At 46.8% G+C, this 20,164-nt stretch overlaps 1 protein-coding gene across 1 annotated transcript in view; it reads right to left on the minus strand.

The window, feature by feature from the left end:
- NR5A1 (nuclear receptor subfamily 5 group A member 1) overlaps window positions 1–20,164 on the minus strand; it is a 43,907-nt gene that overhangs the window by 20,428 nt on the left and 3,315 nt on the right. The window contains exons 2-3 of the mRNA XM_060270249.1: window positions 8,482–8,623; window positions 5,654–6,351 (exon numbers count right to left, since the gene is read on the minus strand). Coding sequence (XP_060126232.1) covers window positions 5,654–6,351; window positions 8,482–8,623 — 840 coding nt within the window. The remainder of the gene's footprint in view (window positions 1–5,653; window positions 6,352–8,481; window positions 8,624–20,164) is intronic.

Raw genomic sequence — 20,164 nt, forward strand, 5'->3', positions numbered from 1 at the left:
TCCTCTTCCAGTGACAACCTATAATTCAATAAATTGTATAGAGATGGATTTCGGCTGGTGATGGGAGGCTCGAGGGTGGCTCCGAGCAATGGGAATCGTGGCTTGATCTGGGGCAGGCATCCCCAAACTGCAGCCCTCCATATGTTTTGGCCTACAACTCCCATGATCCCTAGCTAACAGTGGTCGGGGAAGATGGGAATTGTAGTCCAAAATATCTGGACTCCTCACCCTTATAGAAATATAAAACACTAGCTGGCCCGGCCAAGCGTTGCTGTGGCTCAACCCTGCGACTGCCTCCACCCTGTCCCGACCCATGAAGTTTGGGGATGCCTGATCTGGGGTGAGGTCTCGTGACTTGAGGCTGGCGCTGCGGGTTAAACCCTAGAGCTTAGGGCTTGCTGATCAGAAGGTCGGCGGTTCGAATCCCCGCCACAGGGTGAGCTCCCGTCGCTCGGTCCCTGCTCCTGCCAACCTAGCAGCTCGAAAACACGTCAAAAGTGCAAGTAGATCAATAGGGGAGGTAAACGGCTTTTCCGTGCGCTGCTCTGGAAACCCAGAAGCAGCTTGGTCATGCTGGCCACATGACCCGAAAGCTGTACGCCGGCTCCCTCAGCCAATAACGCAGGCTTAGCACCGCAACCCCAGAGTCGGTTGCAACTGGACCTAACGGCCAGTGGTCCCTTTAGAATCATAGAGCTGGAAGAGACCACAAGGGCCATCCAGTCCAACCCCCTGCCAAGCAGGAAACACCATCAAAGCATTCCTGACATATGGCTGTCAAGCCTCCGCTTAAAGACCTCCAAAGAAGGAAACTCCACCACACTCCTTGGCAGCAAATTCCACTGCCAAACAGCTCTTACTGTCAGGAAGTGCTTCCTAATGTTGAGGTGGAATCTTCCTTCTTGTAGTTTGAATCCATTGCTCCATGTCCGCTTCTCTGTTGCAGAAGAAAACAACCTTTCTCCCTCCTCTATATGACACCCTTTTATATATTTGAACATGGCTATCATATCACCCCTTCACCTTCTCTTCTCCAGGTGAAACATGCGCAGCTCCCTAAGCCATTACTCATAAGGCATCGTTTCCAGGCCTTTGACCATTTTGGTTGCCCTCTTCTGGACACGTTCCAGCTTGTCAGTATCCTTCTTGAACTGTGGTGCCCAGAAGTGGACACAGTATTCCAGGTGAGGTCTGACCAGAGCGGAATACAGTGGTACTATTACTTCCCTTGATCTAGATGCTATACTCCTATTGATGCAACCCAGAATTGCATTGGCATTTTTAGATGCTGCACCACAGTGCTGACTCATGTCAAGTTGGTGGTCTACCAAGACTCCTAGATCCTTTCCACATGTACTGCTCTCAAGCCAGGTGTCACCCATAATTTCCTTTTTTTTGCCCCAGTGCCCAACATTTCTCCCTGTTGAAATTCATCTTGTTTGCTTTGGCCCAGATGTCTAATTTGTGAAGGTGATTTGGAAGTGTGATCCTGTCCTCTGGCGTATTAGCCACGCCTCTCAAGCCAGGTGTCCCCCATCCTTTCATTCTTTTGCCCAAGTGGAGTATTTTACATTTCTCCTTGTTAAAATTCATCTTGTTTGCTTTGGCCCAGCTGTCTAATCTGTGAAGGTCATTTGGAAGTGTGATCCTGTCCTCTGGCGTATTAGCCACGCCTCCCCATTTGGTGTCATCTGCAAACTTGCTCAGGATGCCCTCAAGACCATCATCCAAGTCCTTGATAAAGATGTTGAATAAGACTGGGCCCAAGACAGAACCCTGTGGCACCCCACTAGTCACTTCTCTCCAGGATGAAGAGGAGCCATTGATGAGCACCCTTTGGGTTCGGTCAGCCAGCCAGTTACAAATCCACTGAATGGTAGCATTGCCTAGACCACATTTTACCAGCTTCTTTACTAGAATATCATGGGGCACCTTGTCAAAGGCCTTGCTGAAGTGAAGAATATCATAGTTACTTCTCTCCAGGAAGAAGAGGAGCCATTGATGAGCACCCTATGGGTTCGGTTTACCTTTAATATCCTTAAGAAGGATATTGAGAAGTTGGAATGGGGGTAGAGGAGGGTGACCAGTGATAACGGCTCTTGAGACCCAAACTTACAATGAATGTTTGAGGGATTTGGTTATGTTTAGTCTGGAGAAGAGAAGACTGAGGTGGCCATCTTCAGATATCTGAAGGGCTGTCACAGGGAAGATAGAGCAGGCATCCCCAAACTTCAGCCCTCCAGATGTTTTGGACTACAATTTCCATCATCCCTGACCACTGGTCCTCTTAGCTAGGGATCATGGGAGTTGTAGGCCAAAACATGTGGAGGGCCGCAGTTTGGGGGTGACTGCTTTACAATGTCAAATTTCTACTTCAATTTTTTTAAAAAAAATGTGACAGCAATGCGTGGCCGGTATATATATCACTTCAGGTTAAGTTTGGGGATGCCTGAGATAGAGCAAGCTGCTCCAGAGGGTAGGAACCAAACTATCAAATTCAAAATAAATAAATTCCTTGCAGTAGCACCTTAGAGACCAACTAAGTTTGCCATCGGTATGAGCTTTCATGTGCAATGCACACTTCTTCAGATACACAAATTCGAGTTACAAGAAAAGAGATTCTGTCTAAACCTTAGGGAAGAACTTTCTGACAGTAAGAGCTATCCAACAGTGGAACAAATTTCCTCAGAAATTTGGTGGCCTATCTCCTTCCTTGGAGGTTTTTAAGCAGAGGTTGGGTGGCCATCTGTCCTGGATTCTTTAGCTGAGATCCCTGCATTGCAGGGGGTTGGACTAGATGGCCCTTGGGGTCCCTTCCAACCCTACAAATCTGTGATTCTAAGTTGGACTAGATAACCCTTGGAGTCCCTTCCAACCCTACAGATCTGTGATTCTGAGGAGGAATTAAAGAACCTTTGAATGAGGGTGAAAGAGGAGAGCGCAAAAGATGGTCTGAAGCTCAACATCAAAACAACCAAGATCATGGCCAATGGTCCCATCACCTCCTGGCAAATAGAAGGGGAAGAAATTGAGGCAGTGAGAGATTTTACTTTCTAGGGTTCCATGATCACAGCAGATGGTGACAGCAGTCACGAAATTAAAAGACGCCTGCTTCTTGGGAGAAAAGCAATGACAAACCTAGACAGCATCTTCAAAATCAGAGACCTCACCTTGCCAACAAAGGTCCATCTAGTTCAAGCTATGGTTTTCCCAGTAGTGATGTATGGAAGCGAGAGCTAGATCATAAAGAAGGCTGATCGCCAAAGAATTGATGCTTTTGAATTGTGATGCTGGAGGAGACACTTGAGAGTCCCCTGGACTGCAAGAAGATAAAACCTATCCATTCTGAAGGAAATCAGCCCTGAGTGCTCACTGGAGGGACAGATCCTGAAGCTGAGGCCCCAAAACTTTGGCCACCTCAGGAGAACGCCAGGCACTCCTGTCTTCCATTGCCTCTCGCAGTTTGGTCAAACTCATGTTAGTCTCTTCGAGAACACTGTCCAACCATCTCGTCCCCTGTCATCCCCTTTTCTTTGTGCCCTCCATCTTTCCCAACATGAGGGAATCTTCTCTTCTCATGAGGTGGCCAAAGTCTTGGAGCATGTAGGTAGCTTCGAGAGCACTGTCCAACCATCTCGTCCTCTGTCATCTCCTTCTCCTTGTGCCCTCCATCTTTCCCAACATCAGGGGATTTTCCTCTTCTCATGAGGTGGCCAAAGTCTTGGAGCATGTTGGTAGCTTCGAGAACACTGTCCAACCATCCCTTCTCCTTCTGCCCTCCATCTTTCCCAGCATCAGGGTCTTTTCCAGGGAGTCTTCTTCTCTCATGAGGTGGCCAAAGTTTTGGAGATTTGGGGCTTGAAGGCAGTTTCTCTGACATACCGCAGGGGCAGATTCATTCCACATATGGTTTGCCTGCGAATCTTCCCTGCAGTAAAGTAGATGACAGTAGGGTAAATGTATTTGTAATTTTGACAAATACTTTGCTGGGGGAAATCTTCTCCCATTGTCTTTTATAGCTGGATGTTTATTCATCTTGCTCACATTGCATTGAAGTTCCACATCCCAAACTCGTTGGCGGATTATTGCTCTTGCTTTTATGTTTAGCCTGGGGAAGAGAAGGTTAAGGGGTGATATGATAGCCATGTTCAAATATATCAAAGGATGTCATATAGAGGAGGGAGAAAGGTTTCCTGCTAGGCAGGGGGTTGGACTGGATGGCCCTTGTGGTCTCTTCCAACTCTATGATTCTATGGTAGCCTGCAGCTATCAAGGCCTGTGGGGAGAATCCCAAGTCTCTTAGCTTTTCGTGCAGTGTGGCTTTCCAGTTGGATTGGTACGGATCCAGGAGGGTTAAGGGTGCCAACCAATTGAACTACATAAAGGACCGAACCCCGCTTCTTGTCCGCAATCTCTTTCTTCGTTTCTCTGCCGTGTTTGTCTTATTGTGGCTGCTCTTGACGTCAGCGCATTCTTGCGGTGGAGAGATTTCGTTTCTACACAAAGTCCAGATCAGGGATTCTGCTGAACAATTCAAATATTTTCCCCAGAAATGCTCGGGAGAAGACGGTTGTGTTTTGGAGAAGGAAATAATTGTGATGTCTACATCTCAGCAAAGGGAGATTAGCAGTGGTCGGGAAAGGACTTTTGCCTGAGAGCGAGATGAGCCTCTCTGTCCGTTCCCAGAAGATTTGGGGCTTGCAGGCACTGGCTGGATCAGGCCAGCAGCCCATTCCCCAGAGTGGCCCACAAAGACCCCGGGGAAGACCACAAGCAGGACGTGCCAATTGGAAGCTCGGCGGTTCGAATCCCTGTGACGGGGCGAGCTCCCGCTGCTCGGTCCCAGCTCCTGCCCACCTAGCAGTTCGAAAACATGTCAAAAGTGCAAGTAGATCAATAGGGGAGGTAAACGGGATTTCTGTGCCCTGCTCTGGTTCGCCAAAAGCGGCTTTGTCATGCCGGCCACATGACCCGGGAGCTGTACGCCAGCTCCCTCGGCCAATAACGTGAGATGAGTGCCGCAACCCCCAGAGTCATCCGCGACTGGATGTAATGGTCAGGGGTCCCTTAAGGCAGGCATCCCCAAACTTTGGCCCTCCAGATGTTTTGGACTACAATTCCCATCATCCCTGACCACTGGCCCTGTTAGCTAGGGATCATGGGAGTTGTAGGCCAAAACATCTGGAGGGCCGCAGGTTGGGAATGCCTGCTTTACAACATCACATTTCTACTTCCATTTTTTCAAAATTGCCACAGCAACGCATGGCCGGGCCAGCTAGTGTGTGTGTATATATACGGTATATATATATATATATCCCCATATAACCCACATAGCAAAACAGAACTTAAAGAGACAAACACATCAAACTAAACTGAACCGAACCAAGGCTGGTCCTGTTAGCTAGGGATCATGGGAGTTGTAGTCTCAAAACATCTGGAGGGCCGGAGGTTGGGGATACCTGACTTTACCTTTATGATAAATTACTGAGCGCAGGCGAAGCTGCGGGAGTCCTTATCCGGCGGAAGACTTACCCTGCGTCCGCTGCTGGCGCTCTGCACGTGCTCAAAGGCGCCCTCGCCGGAACCAAACAAAGCAACCGCGGGGAAACATGAGAGTAGTTTGTGGGTTCGACCCCCCGCCCTCCCCACTCACCTCCAGCTCTTTGAAGAAGATGCAGCCACGCGCCCACTCCACAATGGCAAAGAGGGTCTGATCCGCCATCTTGCACATGAGGCCAAAGGTGCTGAGCTTGTCGTGGCGGCCCTTGCTCTGCTCCTCTTGCAGGCAGGACAGGATGCGGCCCTTGACTTGTGCCTCGTCGGGCTCCTGCTGCAGCAGCTTCAGGATCACATCCGGCATGTCGGTCCCCGTTGCTGGGGAGCCGCCGCCACCACTGGGGTAGACCTCCGGGTACGGGTACGCTGCCGGGGCCGCCTCGCTTGGATGCGCCGCGTACGGGTCCGGGAATTCGGACTTGATGGCCCGGCTGGCGAAGGGTGGGTAGTGGTACCCCAAGGGCACCGTGGGCACGGCCAGCGTGGGCGTCCCGTAGGAGCTGCGCTCGTAGTCGACAGGCGTCATGGCGGCCAAGCTGCCTATCCCACTGCTGCCACCACTGGAGCCATTGCTGGGCAAGGGCATCGCCTTCGGCACCCCAGGGTGGGGGTGATGGCTCAAGCCATACTCCACGGCCGCCTGAACCGAGGATACGATGGGCGGCGGGGCCGGCGTCTCCACTTTGAAACTGTTGGCGCGGATCAGGGCCTTCTTCTGCTGCTTCATGGCGCGGTCCCGCTTGTACATGGGCCCGAACTTGTTCCGGCCGCCCCGCATGCGGTCGGCGCGCACGGCTGCAGGGAGGAGGGGAAGGCAGGGCAAAGGGAGAGAAAGCGGGGGAAAGGCATCAGACGTCGTGGGAAGACAGCGGGTTGTAGTGGTTAAGAGCGGTGGACTCGTCAACGACTCAACAACAACTCAGAGGGAACGCTGAATTAATAGGAATAGGGATCATGGGAGTTGTAGTTCTGAAACATCTGGAGAGCCCAGTTTGGATCATGGGAGTTGTAGTTCCAAAATAGGCATAGGCAAACTTGGCTCTCCAGCTGTTTTGGAACTACAACTCCCATGATCCCTGACCACTGGCCCTGTTAGCTAGGGATCATGGGAGTTGTAGTTCCAAAACATGTGGAGAGCCAAGGTTGCCTATGCCTGCTCTAGATGTTTTGGAACTACAACTCCCATCATCCCTGACCACTGGCCCTGTTAGCTAGGGATCATGGGAGTTGTAGTTCCAAAATAGGCATAGGCAAACTTGGCTCTCCAGCTGTTTTGGAACTACAACTCCCATGATCCCTGACCACTGGCCCTGTTAGCTAGGGATCATGGGAGTTGTAGTTTCAAAACATCTGGAGAGCCAAGGCTGCCTATGTATGTTTTACAGCAGGCATCCCCAAACTCTGGCCCTCCAGATGTTTTGGCCTACAACTCCCATGATCCCTAGCTAACAGGACCAGTGGTCAGGGATGATGGGAATTGTAGTCCATTGCTGTTTGGGTGGTGGATGCTGTGCATGGAGGCGCACACTCTTTTGAAAAACGCACGTGCTCGCCAGCGAAGGTTTTGCGTTCTCACGACCTAGGCAGGAAATGCACTAATAACAACAACAAAAAATTATTATTTATACCACGCCTATCTGGCAGGGTTTCCCCAGCCACTCTGGGCGGCTTCCAACAGAAAAATAAAATACAGTAATCTGTTAAACATTCAAAGCCTCCCTAAACAGGGCTGCCTTCAGATGGTCAGGGATCATGGGAGTTGTAGTTCCAAAACATCTAGAGTAGGCATAAGCAACCTTGGCTCTCCAGATGTTTTGGAACTACAACTCCCATGAGAAAAGCAACGGGGGTTAAGAGGGGGAACGAGGAAGAAAATAGTGGCAGATCTTGCATCCCCATGGCTTGTTTGGGCCGGAGCAAAAGCCCTCCTGGCCGCGGTTAGCTCAGAGGCAGCAACATCCAACAGGATCATGGGATCAACAGGATCATTGGAGTTTTAGTTCCAAAACATCTGGAGAGCCAAAGTTGCCTATACCTGCTGCAGATGTTTTGGAAGTACAACTCCCATGATCCCTGACCACTGGCCCTGTTAGCTAGGGATCATGGGAGTTGTAGTTCCAAAACATCTGGAGCAGGCACAGGCAACCTTGGCTCTCCAGATGTTTTGGAACTAAAACTCCCATGATCCCTAGCTCACAGGGCGAGGGGCCAGGGATCATGGGAGTTGTAGTTCCAAAACATCTGGAGCAGGCATAAGCAACCTTGGCTCTCCAAATGTTTTGGAACTACAACTCCCATGATCCCTAGCTCACAGGGGCAGTGGCCAGGGATGATGGGAGTTGTAGTTCTGAAACATCTGGAGAGCCCAGTTTGGATAGATGGAAAGATGGAAAGATGGAAAGATGGATTAATGCAGACATATGCAACCTTGGCTCTCCCATGATCCCTAACTCCAGTAGTCAGGGATCATGGGAATTGTAGTTCCAAAACATCTGGAGAGCCAAGGTTGCCTATGCCTGCATTAATATATCCAACCATCATTCCATCAATCCATTTATCCATCAATCCATTAATCCATCCATCCGTTAATCCAGGCATAGGCAACCTTGGCTCTCCAGATGTTTTGGAACTACAACTCCCATTTGTAGTCCCAAAAAGCCTGGAGGGCCGAGTTTAGGGATGCCTGATCCGAGACATAGCCTGGATGTCAGGATCCCTCCCCACCCCCTTGGCAGAAGGCGCTTTTGCAGTCAGCACCTCCCTTCCGGCTTGCAACAACTCGCCCACTCCCCCCACACCCCCATAGCTGTCCAGTTTTCCCTTTTCTCGCAAGGAAGCTTATTCAGCATCAAGGAATTTCCCTTGAAAAAAGGGAAGAACTTGACAGCTATGCCCAGCCCCCAAGGCTATGCCGACGGGAATCACCTTCGAGTTTCATCCCCACAACGAGGCACTTCTGGAACCGGCAATAGGGACACCGCTTGCGCTGCGTCTTGTCGATCTTGCAATTCTGGCTCTCGGTACACGTGTAATGTTTGTTGTTCTGCACCGTTCGCTTGAAGAAGCCCTAAGGGATAAGACGTGCGGGGAGGAAGTGTGAGAGAAATTTGAGGAGTCCGGAAGTACCCATAATTCCCCAGAAATTATGGGGCTGGGTGGTCCTCAGTATGCGGGTGACCCCCAGCTCTACCTCTCTTTCAAATCAGAACCAGCTAAGGCGGGGACAGTCCTGTGTGAGAGCCTGGAGGCAGTTGGAGGATGGATGGCGGCTAACAGATTGGTTAGCTGTATTGTTTTTAATATTTGGTTGTAAGCCGCCCAGAGTGGCTGGGGAAACCCAGACAGATGGGCGGGGTATAAATAATTTATTATTATTATTATTATTATTATTATTATTATTATTATTATTAGAGCCGAGTGCTGCATGCTCTAGTTATCTCTCGCTTGGACTAGGAGTCTGGAAATGCCCATAATTCCCCACAAATTATGGGGCTGGGTGTTCCTCAGTCTGCGGATGACACCCAGCTCTACCTCTCTTTCAAATCAGAACCAGTTAAGGCGGTGAAGGTCCTGTGTGAGGGCCTGGAGGCGGTTGGATGGCGGCTAACGGATTGAGGTCGAATCCAGACCAGACAGAAGGACTGTTTGTGGGGAACAGGGGGCAGGTGGGTGTGGGGGACTCCCTGGTTCTGAATGGGGCAACTGTGCCCCTGAAGGACCAGCTGCGCAGCCTGGGAGTCATTTTGGACTCAAAACTGTCCATGGAGGTGCAGGTCCATTCTGTGTCCAGGGTAGAAGGATGAGACCCTACCAGCCTGCGGACTGTCTCTCCAGCGTGGTGCATGCTCTGGTAATCTCCCGCTTGGACTACTGCAATGCACTACATGGGGCTACCTTTGAAGGTGACCCGGAAACTACAATTATTATTATTATTATTATTATTATTATTATTATTATTATTATTAACGGGGAACACAGGTGGGTCCCACACTCCTCGCCTTGAAAGCCCCGCCCTGCCCAAAGCATCTGTCCCTTGGGAGGAAGATTTAAACATGTTCTCTGAGTATGCCCAGGGGAACTCTCGCTTTAGTAAATATGCCAGACCTTCCAGAGCAAGGGCTATGATTCGGTGAACCCCGACACAGATTAAGCTCGGGTGCAGAAGGGACAAGACTGTATCATCATCATCATCATCATCATCATTATTTATTATGTATTCCCCGCCCATCTGGCTGGGCTTCCCGAGCCACTCTGGGCGGCTTCCAACAGAAGATTGAAATGCAATAATCTAATCAACATTAAAAGCTTCCCTAAACAGGGCTGCCTTCAGATGTCCTCTAAAAGTCTGGTAGTTGTTTTTTTCTTTGACATCTAACGGAAGGGCGTTCCACAGGGGGGGGCCACCACCGAGAAGGCCCTCTGCCTGGTTCCCTGTAACCTTACTTCTCGCAACGAGGGAACCGCCAGAAGGCCCTTGGTGCTGGACCTCAGTGTCCGGGCAGAACGATGGGGGTGGAGACACTCTTTCAGGTATACAGGACCAAGGCTGTTTAGGGCTTCCAAGGTCAGCACCAACACTTTGAATTGTGCTCGGAAACGTACTGGGAGCCAATGGAGGTCTTTCAGGACCGGTGTTATGTGGTCTCGGCGGCCGCTCCCAGTCAACAGTCTAGCTGCCGCATTCTGGATTAGTTGTAGTTTCCGGGTCACCTTCAAAGGTAGCCCCACGTAGAGCGCATTGCAGTAGTCCAAGCGAGAGATAACCAGAGCATGCACCACTGGCAAGACAGTCCGCGGGTAGGTAGGGTCTCATCCTGCTCCCCTGGACACAGAATGGACCTGCGCCTCCATGGACAGCTGTGAGTCCAGAATGACTCCCAGGCTGCGCACCTGGTCCTTCAGGGGCACAGTTACCCCATTCAGGACCAGGGAGTCCTCCACAACTGCCAGCCTCCTTTCCCCCATGAACAGGACTTTTGTCTTGTCAGGATTCAACCTCAATCCGTTAGCTGCCATCCATCCTCCAACCATCTCCAGGCACTCACACAGGACCTTCCCCGCCTTCACTGGTTCTGATTTGAAAAAGAGGTAGAGCTGGGTATCATCCGCATACTGGCGAGACAGTCTGCGGGCAGGTAGGGTCTCATCCTGCGTACCAGATTGAGCTGGTAGACAGCCGCCCTGGACACAGACATCACATCACAACACATCACATCACATAGAATCATAGAGTTGGAAGAGACCACAAGGGCCATCCAGTCCAACCCCCTACCAAGCAGGAAACACCATCAAAGCATTCCTGACAGATGGCTGTCAAGCCTCCGCTTAATGACCTCCAAAGAAGGAGACTCCACCACACTCCTTGGCAGCAAGTTCCACTGTCGAACAGCTCTTTGTCAGGAAGTTCTTCCTAATGTTGAGGTGGAATCTTCTTTCTTGTAGTTTGAATTCATTGCTCTGTGTCCTCTTCTCTGGGGCAGCAGAAAACCACCTTTCTCCCTCCTCTATATGACATCCTTTGATATATTTGAACATGGCTATCATATCACCCCTTCACCTTCTCTTCTCCAGGCTAAACATAACCAGCTCCCTAAGCCGTTCCTCATAAGGCATTGTTTCCAGGCCTTTGACCATTTTGGTTGCCCTCCTCTGGACACGTTCCAGCTTGTCAGTATCCTTCTTGAACTGTGGTGCCCAGAACTGGACACAGTACTCCAGATGAGGTCTGACCAGAGCAGAAGACAGTGGTACTATTACTTCCCTTGATCTAGATGCTATACTCCTATTGATGCAGCCCAGAATTGCATTGGCCTTTTGAGCTGCTGCATCACACTGTTGACTCATGTCAAGTTGGTGGTCTACCAAGACTCCTAGATCCTTTTCACATCTACTGCTCTCAAGCCAGGTCTCACCCATACTTTCTTTCTTTCTTCCTTTCTTTTTTTGCCCACGTTTGGTACTTTACATTTCCCCCTGTTCAAATTCATCTTGTTTGCTTTGGTCCAGTTGTCTAATCTGTTAAGGTCTTTTGGAAGCGTGATCCTGTCCTCTGGGGTATTAGCCACCCCTCCCCATTTGGTGTCCTCTGCAAACTTGATCAGGATGCCCTCAAGCCCATCATCCAAGTCGTTGATAAAGATGTGGAAGAAATTGAACAAGTCGTCTATAAAGATGTTGAAGTGAAAATGTTTTCCTTCAACCAGGCATTCAGCCAATTAACATTTTGTGTCCTTTTCAAGGTGATTCGGGGAGGAGAGATGTTTGTGTGTTTGATAATTTACGCCCTTTCATATTCTGCCTTCTGTAATCAACCTTCAGCCAGGATTCAAGAACCATAGGCGAGGGGGGAGGGAAGCAGTGCCGACTTGCCACACAATTGTTAATTCTGAATTTCAGATTGGTTGTGAGCCGCCCTGGGACTTTGATGAAGAGGGAGCACTACATTGAATAATTCTAATTCTAACTGAACGGCTGAACAGTGGGGGTGGAGACGCTCCTTCAGGTATACAGGACCGAGGCCGTTTAGGGCTTTCAAGATCAGTACCAACACTTTGAACTGTGCTCGACAATGAACTGGGAGCCAATTGAGATCTTTCAAGACTGGTGTTATGTGGTCTCAGTGGCCGCTCCCAGTCACCAGTCTAGCTGCCGCATTCTGGATTAATTGTAGTTTCCGGGTCACCTTCAAAGGTAGCCCCACGTAGAGCGCATTGCAGTAGTCCAAGCGGGAGGTAACTAGAGCATGCACCACGCTGGCAAGACAGTGTGGGCAAGTAGGGTCTCATCCTCCGTCCCAGACGCAGCTGCCCTGGACACAGAATGGACCTGCCCACAGAATGACTCCCAAGCTGCGCACCTGGTCCTTCAGGGGCACAGTTACCCCATTGAGGACCAGGGAGTCCCCCACATTTGCCCGCCTCCTGTCCCCCAGAAACAGTCCTTCTGTCTTGTCAGGATTCAGCCTCAATCCATTAGCCGCCATCCATCCTCCAACCACCTCCAGGCACTCACACTAAGGGAAGGAATTCACTTTCCCCAGCCAGAGAGTGAGACAAGGTGAGAGATTTTTTTTAAGACTACATCTCAAGGCACCCCCAAACTCCAGCTGCTTTGGGACGACAGCTCCCATGATCCCTGTCTAACAGGACCAGTGGTCAGGGATGATGGGAATTGTAGTCCCCAAGCAGCCGGAGGGATGTTTTGCCCTACAACTCCCACCATCCCTAGCTAACAGGACCAGTGCTCAAGTCAGTTTGGGGGTGGGCTTGAGGGCATCCTGATCAAGTTTGCAGAGGACACCAAATTGGGAGGAGTGGCTAATACCCCAGAGCAGTGTTTCTCAACCTTTTTTGGGCCACGGCACACTTGTTCTATGAAAAAAAATCCCGCGGCACACCAACTCTGTGCCGCCCTATATTTAGTTTAGTTTGAAGGGGAGACGTAAAGCATGCCACTAAAGAACTGCTGCGCAGTAGCCAGGCGGACCCACCAGGCGCAGAGCCTGCGGAGCGAGCGGGGACACGTTAGACGGCACGCACAGACCCCAGGCGGGCAGACACGAGCGCGCAGCTGCCGCTGCCTCCCTCCCAGCCGCCCCAGGCAGCCGCCGCCGCTCTGGCCCGGCGAAGGGAAGCCCTGTGCAGCCTTCCCCGCCTGCCTCCTCCTCCCCAGGTGGCGGCGCCCTCTCTGGCCTCCGGCTGGATGCCGACTCTAAATTTTGCCGCGACGTGAAGGGCGATTTGCATTGTCACGTGCCTGGCGGCCGCCAATATACATCACTGACCCACCGGAAAGGAAGCCAGCCGGGTCACGACGCGGGCGCTCGCCTCGTGTCGTGACCCGGCCGGCTTCCTTTCCGGCGGCTCAGCGACGTGACAATGCAAATCGCCCTTCTGGTTGCGGCACACCAGCCAGCGTCTCGCGGCACAGTAGTGTGCCGCAGAACACTGGTTGAGAAATGCTGCCCCAGAGGACAGGATCACACTTCCAAATGACCTGAACAGATTGTTTCTCAACCAGTGTGCCTCCAGATGTTTTGGGACTACAACTCCCATCATCCCTAGCTAGCAAGACCAGTGGTCAGGAATGATGGGAGTTGTAGTCCCAAAACATCTGGAGGCACACTGGTTGAGAAACACTTAGACAACTGGGCCAAAGCAAACAAGATGGATTTGAACAGGGAGAAATGGAAAGTGCAAAAAAAAATTGAAATGATGGGTGACACCTGGCTTGAGAGCAGTACATGTGAAAAGGATCTGGGAGTCTTGGCAGACCACCAACTTGACATGAGTCAACAGTGTGATGCAGCAGCTCAAAAAGCCAATGCAATTCTGGGCTGCATCAATAGGAGTATAGCATCTAGATGAAGGGAAGTAATAGTATCACTGTCTTCTGCTCTGGTCACACCTAACCTGGAGTACTGTGTCCAGTTCTGGGCACCACAGTTCAAAAAGAATACTGACAAGCTGGAACGTGTCCAGAGGAGGACAACCAAAATGGTCAAAGGCCTGGAAATGATGCCTTATGAGGAATGGCTTAGGGAGCTGGGCATGTTTCGCCTGGAGAAGAGAAGGTGATGGGGTGATATGATAGCCATGTTCAAATAAAGCAAAGGATGTCATATAGAGGAGGGAGAAAGGTTGTTTTCTGCTGCTCCAGAGGAGCGGACATGGAGCATGCAAAGAAGTGGAAGGAACCTTTTACCATATGTGGTGGACTTGCCCCCAAGTAAAGAGCTTCTGAGGTAAGATTTATAATGAGTTGAAGAAAGTGTTTAAAAACACGTTTGTTAAGAACCCAGAGGCTTTTTTACTTGGGATTACAAGAAAAGAACTGCCAAAGAAAGATGTTACTTTTTTTCTGTATGCCACAACAGCAGCTAGAATTGTATTAGCAAAGAATTGGAGATCTGAAGAGATGCCTACAGTGGACGATTGGCAGATGAAGCTGATGGAATTTATGGAACTGTCTGAACTGACTGGGAGAATCCGGGACCGGGGAGAAGCATCAGTGGAAGAAGAGTAGAAGAAATTTAAAATTTATTTAGAGAAGAATTATAAGATTAAAAATATTTAATAAAGGAAGTGGAAGTATAAAGTGGTTGTAGAAGCAAAATTGATTAATGGAGGATGATTTAAGATAAATGAAAAATAGGTAATGAGTTTTCAAGATCCAAACTATATTTTTATGTAACTATATTTTTATGTGTTGGTAAAATGTCAGGAAAAAGGATCAAGAATAAGATTTATAATGAGTAAATTTAGAAAAAGAAGGTGAATAAGAATTAGAAAGTGTTGAATTAGTTATTAATAGAAGGGAGGATAGGAGGAAGTCCATAGAGATAATGAATTGTATTTGAGCAATATACGACTATGTAAAGTTAATTTCAATGTTATCAATGTTCAAATGTGCTTATGATTATGTATGGATTCGTTTTTTATTTTTGCTTTTTGTTACATTTTTCTTTTTGTCTTTTGGCTCCAGAAAAAGAGGCGCGCAGGCTCCTCCTCGGGCGTGCAGAGTCGGCGAATCATAGATTTCCCCGCGCGTAAAAATATGCAAGGCGCTTTCTTGGAAAATCATTGCCATCCCATCATCCACACACCCTGACCGACTTCCACACCCAAGCTCACCGGATAACGTCCCCAGATCCCCAACCGGGGCTCCAGAAAAAAAGGCGCGCAGGGTCCTCCTCGGGCGCGCAGCCATAGATCTCCCCGCTCGTAAAAATCTACAGGGCGCTTTCTTGGAAAATCATTGCCATCCCATCCACACACCCTGACCGACTGCCACACCCAAGCTCACAGGAAAACGTCCCCAGATTCCCCACCGGGGCTCCAGAAAAAGAGGCGCGCAGGGTCCTCCTCGGGAGTGCAGCCATAGATTTCCCCGCGCGTAAAAATATGCAAGGCGCTTTCTTGGAAAATCATTGCCATCCCATCCACACACCCAACTCTCCCCTAGGTTGTTTTCCGTAGGCTCTTTCTTTTCTTTTCTTTTCTTTTAATTAGAGAAAAGAAAAAGATTAAAATTATTATACATACATACATTATCTTACATATACATTATCTTACACACAGATGAAACTCAGAAAATTAGAATATCGTCAAAAAGTGCCTTTATTTCAGTAATGCGACTTAAAAGGTGAAACCAATCTATGAGATAGATGCGTGACATGCAAAGCGAGATATGTCCAGCCTTGATTTGTTGTCATTGTAATTATTTGTCGGTGGCGTCAATTATAAATGGGATGTCATTAATGGAATGTCGTAGCCATGTGGATTTTTGTAGGATTGCAACTATTTGTTTTATTACTGTGGAATTTCCAAAAGAAATCATTTGTCAAAATTAAAAGGGAAAAATTACATTAAAATTAAAATTAAAAAAATAAAAAGTTGCATTACTGAAATAAATGCACTTTTTGACGATATTCTCTTTTTCTGAGTTTCATTTTTTTACTTTTATTTATTTTTTTTAGAGAAAAGAAAAATATTAAAATCATTAGACATACATAATTATCTTACATACATCATTTCCTTACTTGAACTAATCTTCATGCAATCAAAATTAAATACAAAACTACGGTAGAATCCATTTTCAGTTGATCGTCATCCCCCTCCACCCCCCTCCACATGTGTCTGCCTTCCAATCACATAATCTGTAATAATAATAATAATGTTGTTGTTTTTTAGTCGTTTAGTCATGTCCGACTCTTCGTGACTCCATGGACCATAGCACGCCAGGCACTATAATATATTATAAATATATTATTATTATTGTTGTTGTTATTATTAATTTATAATATATTTGTACCCCGCCCATCCGGTTTAGTTTCCCCAGCCAGCCACTCTGGGCGCCTTCCAACTGAATATTAAAATCCAATAATCTATTAAACATTATTAAACATTATTAAACATTTGTTAACTTAAATCCATACATAATCTTTGGTAGATGTACAAGATTAAATCCTTAAATCCCTGAACTTTGTAGCACCCTTGTTACACAAGTCAGGCACTGTTACAACAACAACAACAACAACAACAACAACAACAACAACAACAACAACAACAAATATTATTTGTACCCCGCCCATAGCACCCTTGTTACACAAGCCAGGCATTGTTACAATAATAATAATAATAATAATAATAGGTATTATTTGTACCCCGCCCATAGCACCCTTGTTACACAAGCCAGGCATTCTTCCAACAGAGATTAAAATACATTCAAATATCAATTCCCTAAACATATTATTTCTCTATTAAAATCTTTTCCCTATCATTTCCTTTATACATCATTCTGATCTTCTTTCCCATTCAACATTTCACTACATCATTCTTTAACTGTTCCATCATGTGACTTAATTCATCCTCTACTCTCTTGTCGTCGGGGCTTCCCTTCATTGGATAGCAAATCCGGTTTCTCAAGATCATGTTTTAAATAGTCTTTCAAAGTAGATGGAGAAACCCCATTTGCTATCAAATTAAGGCTCTTAATAATATGAACTGCTAATTCATTGGAGAGCAAGTCCGGTTCTTCAAGATCATTTTTTAAATACAGTAGTCTTTCAAATTAGATGGAGAAACCCCATTTGCTATCAAATTAAGGCTCTTAAAAATATGAACTGCTAATTAATAGGATAGCTAATCCGGTTCTTCGAAATCGTTTTTTAAACAGTCTTCAAAATTAGATGGAGACACCGGATTTGCCATCAAATTAAGGCTTTTAATAATATGAAGTGCTAAGACTTGCGGGTCTCCAAAAGACGGGTCTCCTTTTTGGAATCTCCTTTTGAGAACGCCAGAGCGCGATGCGTTTCCGCGGACGCATTTCCTGATCCGAATCGCCCTCAAATCAGTCGGTTTCATTTTATTCCAGAAGAGTTTAATTCCTTCTCCGATCAGATTTCCAAATAATTCCCACCGCGCGCATTTTTCGGAAAGGGTTTTAGGGACGGAAAGGCCGCGCAGGGGAAGGATTGGACCCCCCCCCCCCAGCTGTCAACTTTTCCCTTTTTCTCAGGGAAATCCCCTTATTCCGAATAGGATTCCTCGCGAGAAAAAGGGAAAAGTGGACAACTATGCGCCCCAGAACAGACCTCGGGAACCTACCGCACCTGAACGGGAGTGGCGATTTTGGGGCGCCGGATCAGGACCCCTTAAGACTCGCCATGCGTAAAAATCGGGAATCAGGACCCCTTAAAACTCGCCATGCGTAAAAACCGGGGTTCCAGCCAGGAGAAGCGAAAAACATTCGCAGTCCCCCTGCGGCCTCTAATTTAATTTATATCTAATTTAATAATTTAATAATAGGTTAAATTAAGTATTATTAAATTAATGATTTGTATCTAATTTAATCATAGATTATTTGTATCTAATTGAATCATAGATAATATATATCTAATTTAATAATAGATAATGTACATCTAATTTAATCATAGATAATTTATATCTAATTTAATCAGAATACACTAATTTCTTAAACATTAAAAGCTTTCCTAAACAGGGAAGAGAAGGGGGGAAACCAAAGGAACTGAGGCCAGATTGTGGGTTCCTCAGAGGCGTGCCGGAGAAAATGAAGATGAGGGAACGTCGAAATATGTACTGGATTTTCAACAGAATATGGGGAAAGGAGCTGGAATTAATGAAAGACTGTTCTGAAGCGCTGGGTTACCAAAATAATAATAATAATAATAATAATAATAATAATAATAATAATAATAATAATAATAATAATAAATTTATACCCCGCCCTCCCCAGCCAAAACCGGGCTCAGTTCCATGCGGAGGGCTTGGCGCTTAAGGGGAAAAAGGTGTTTAACAATAATTTGGGAGCTATTTACCTTTATACATATAATTATGTTGCTAATATAAGTAGCGTGGCTTGATTGTAATGATTGGTTCCCCCCCCCCATTTATATTTATTGCAAATTTCCGTAAGTACAAACACCGACACACAACTACAGACAAATATACAAACATACCACCACAAATTCTATCCATCCATCTCGTTTTTAAAAAATTAAGGATTAATTTTAATAATAATACTGAAGCAGCGATCGCTATTTTACATCACAATGAAGCAGCGGCGGCCAGAATAATTCAAATAATTCAAATTTTCTTTGCATCCTATTTTCTTTTCAAGCAGTGATAGCGACAAACATCCAGGTTTGGTTTGCATCCGAATTATTCCTTTCCAATCCCGTTCTCGCCCTTTCGCCCTGCCAAGATTTGCAAGCTCCCTCCTAATTCAGATTTCTTTTGCATCCGAATTATTCCCTTTCCAATCCCATTCTTGCCTGGCAAGATTTGCAAACCCCCTCCTAATTCAGATTTTCTTTGCATCCTTTCCAATCCCGTTCTCGCCTTTCCGCCCTGCAAAGATTTGCAAGCCCCCTCCTAATTCAGATTTTGTTTTGCATCCGAATTATTCCCTCTCCAATCCCCTTCTCGCCCTGCCGAGATTTGCAAACCCCTTCCCAATTCAGATTTGTTTTGCATCCGAATTATTCCCTTTCCAATCCCGTTCTCGCACTTTCGCCCTGTCAAGATTTGCAAGCCCCACCCTAATTCAGATTTTCTTTGCATCCTTTCCAATCCCGTTCTCGCCTTTCCGCCCTGCAAAGATTTGCAAGCCCCCTCCTAATTCAGATTTGTTTTGTATCCGAATTATTCCCTTTCCAATCCCGTTCTCGCCCTTGCGCCCTGCAAAGATTTGCAAACTCCCTCCTAATTCAGATTTTCTTTGCATCCTTTCCAATCCCGTTCTGGCCCTTTCGCCTTGCCGCATCCTAATTCAGATTTTCTTTGCATCCGAATTATTTCCTTTCCAATCCCGTTCTCGCCCTGCCAAGATCTGCAAGCCCCGTCCCTTAAAAGAGGACCCTCTTTTAAATACGCACGTCCAGCGTCATGTATTATAAAACGAACCACCATCAATTATTATTATTATTATTGTTATTGTTATTGTTATTGTTATTGTTATTGTTATTACACCGACGCTTTTGCGCTGGGGTTTTTTAGGGCGCTGCAGTTCAGACGCCCAATTTCTAATGCGGCATTTATTATGATAATCCCATTTTTTTGGGGGGGGGTCTTTATTCAGTCAGCGCTATGCAGTTTTTTGGAGAGGGGGGAGCCTGCATTTATTTATTTTTCGACCCCCACAAACCAACGCTGCTGCCCTGAAACATTTTCTGGGGGGGTGTCCAACTCTGATCTCAGACCTCTCTTCCCTCTCCCCTTCCTAGGAAGAAGGCCACTAAGTTTAGGGAAGCATTTAAGGTTTAATTGTTGTTGAGTCGTTTAGAAGACATCTAAAGCCAGCCCTGTTTAGGGATGCTTTTAATGTTTAATCGAAAGGGGCTAATAATAATAATAATAATAATAATAATAATAATAATAATAATAATAATAATAATAATAATATATTAGTTACAGGTGGAACTCAGAAATATTAATTACATTATATATATATATATATATATATATATATATATATATATATATATATATATATATATATATATATATATATATATTATTTCCATAGAACATGACATTTGTAATTGAGGATTTTGTCCATTCATATAAATGAGAGGCTATAGAGA

Source organism: Zootoca vivipara, chromosome Z (genome assembly GCF_963506605.1).
Source record: "Zootoca vivipara chromosome Z, rZooViv1.1, whole genome shotgun sequence".
NCBI classification, from domain to species: Eukaryota; Metazoa; Chordata; class Lepidosauria; order Squamata; family Lacertidae; genus Zootoca; species Zootoca vivipara.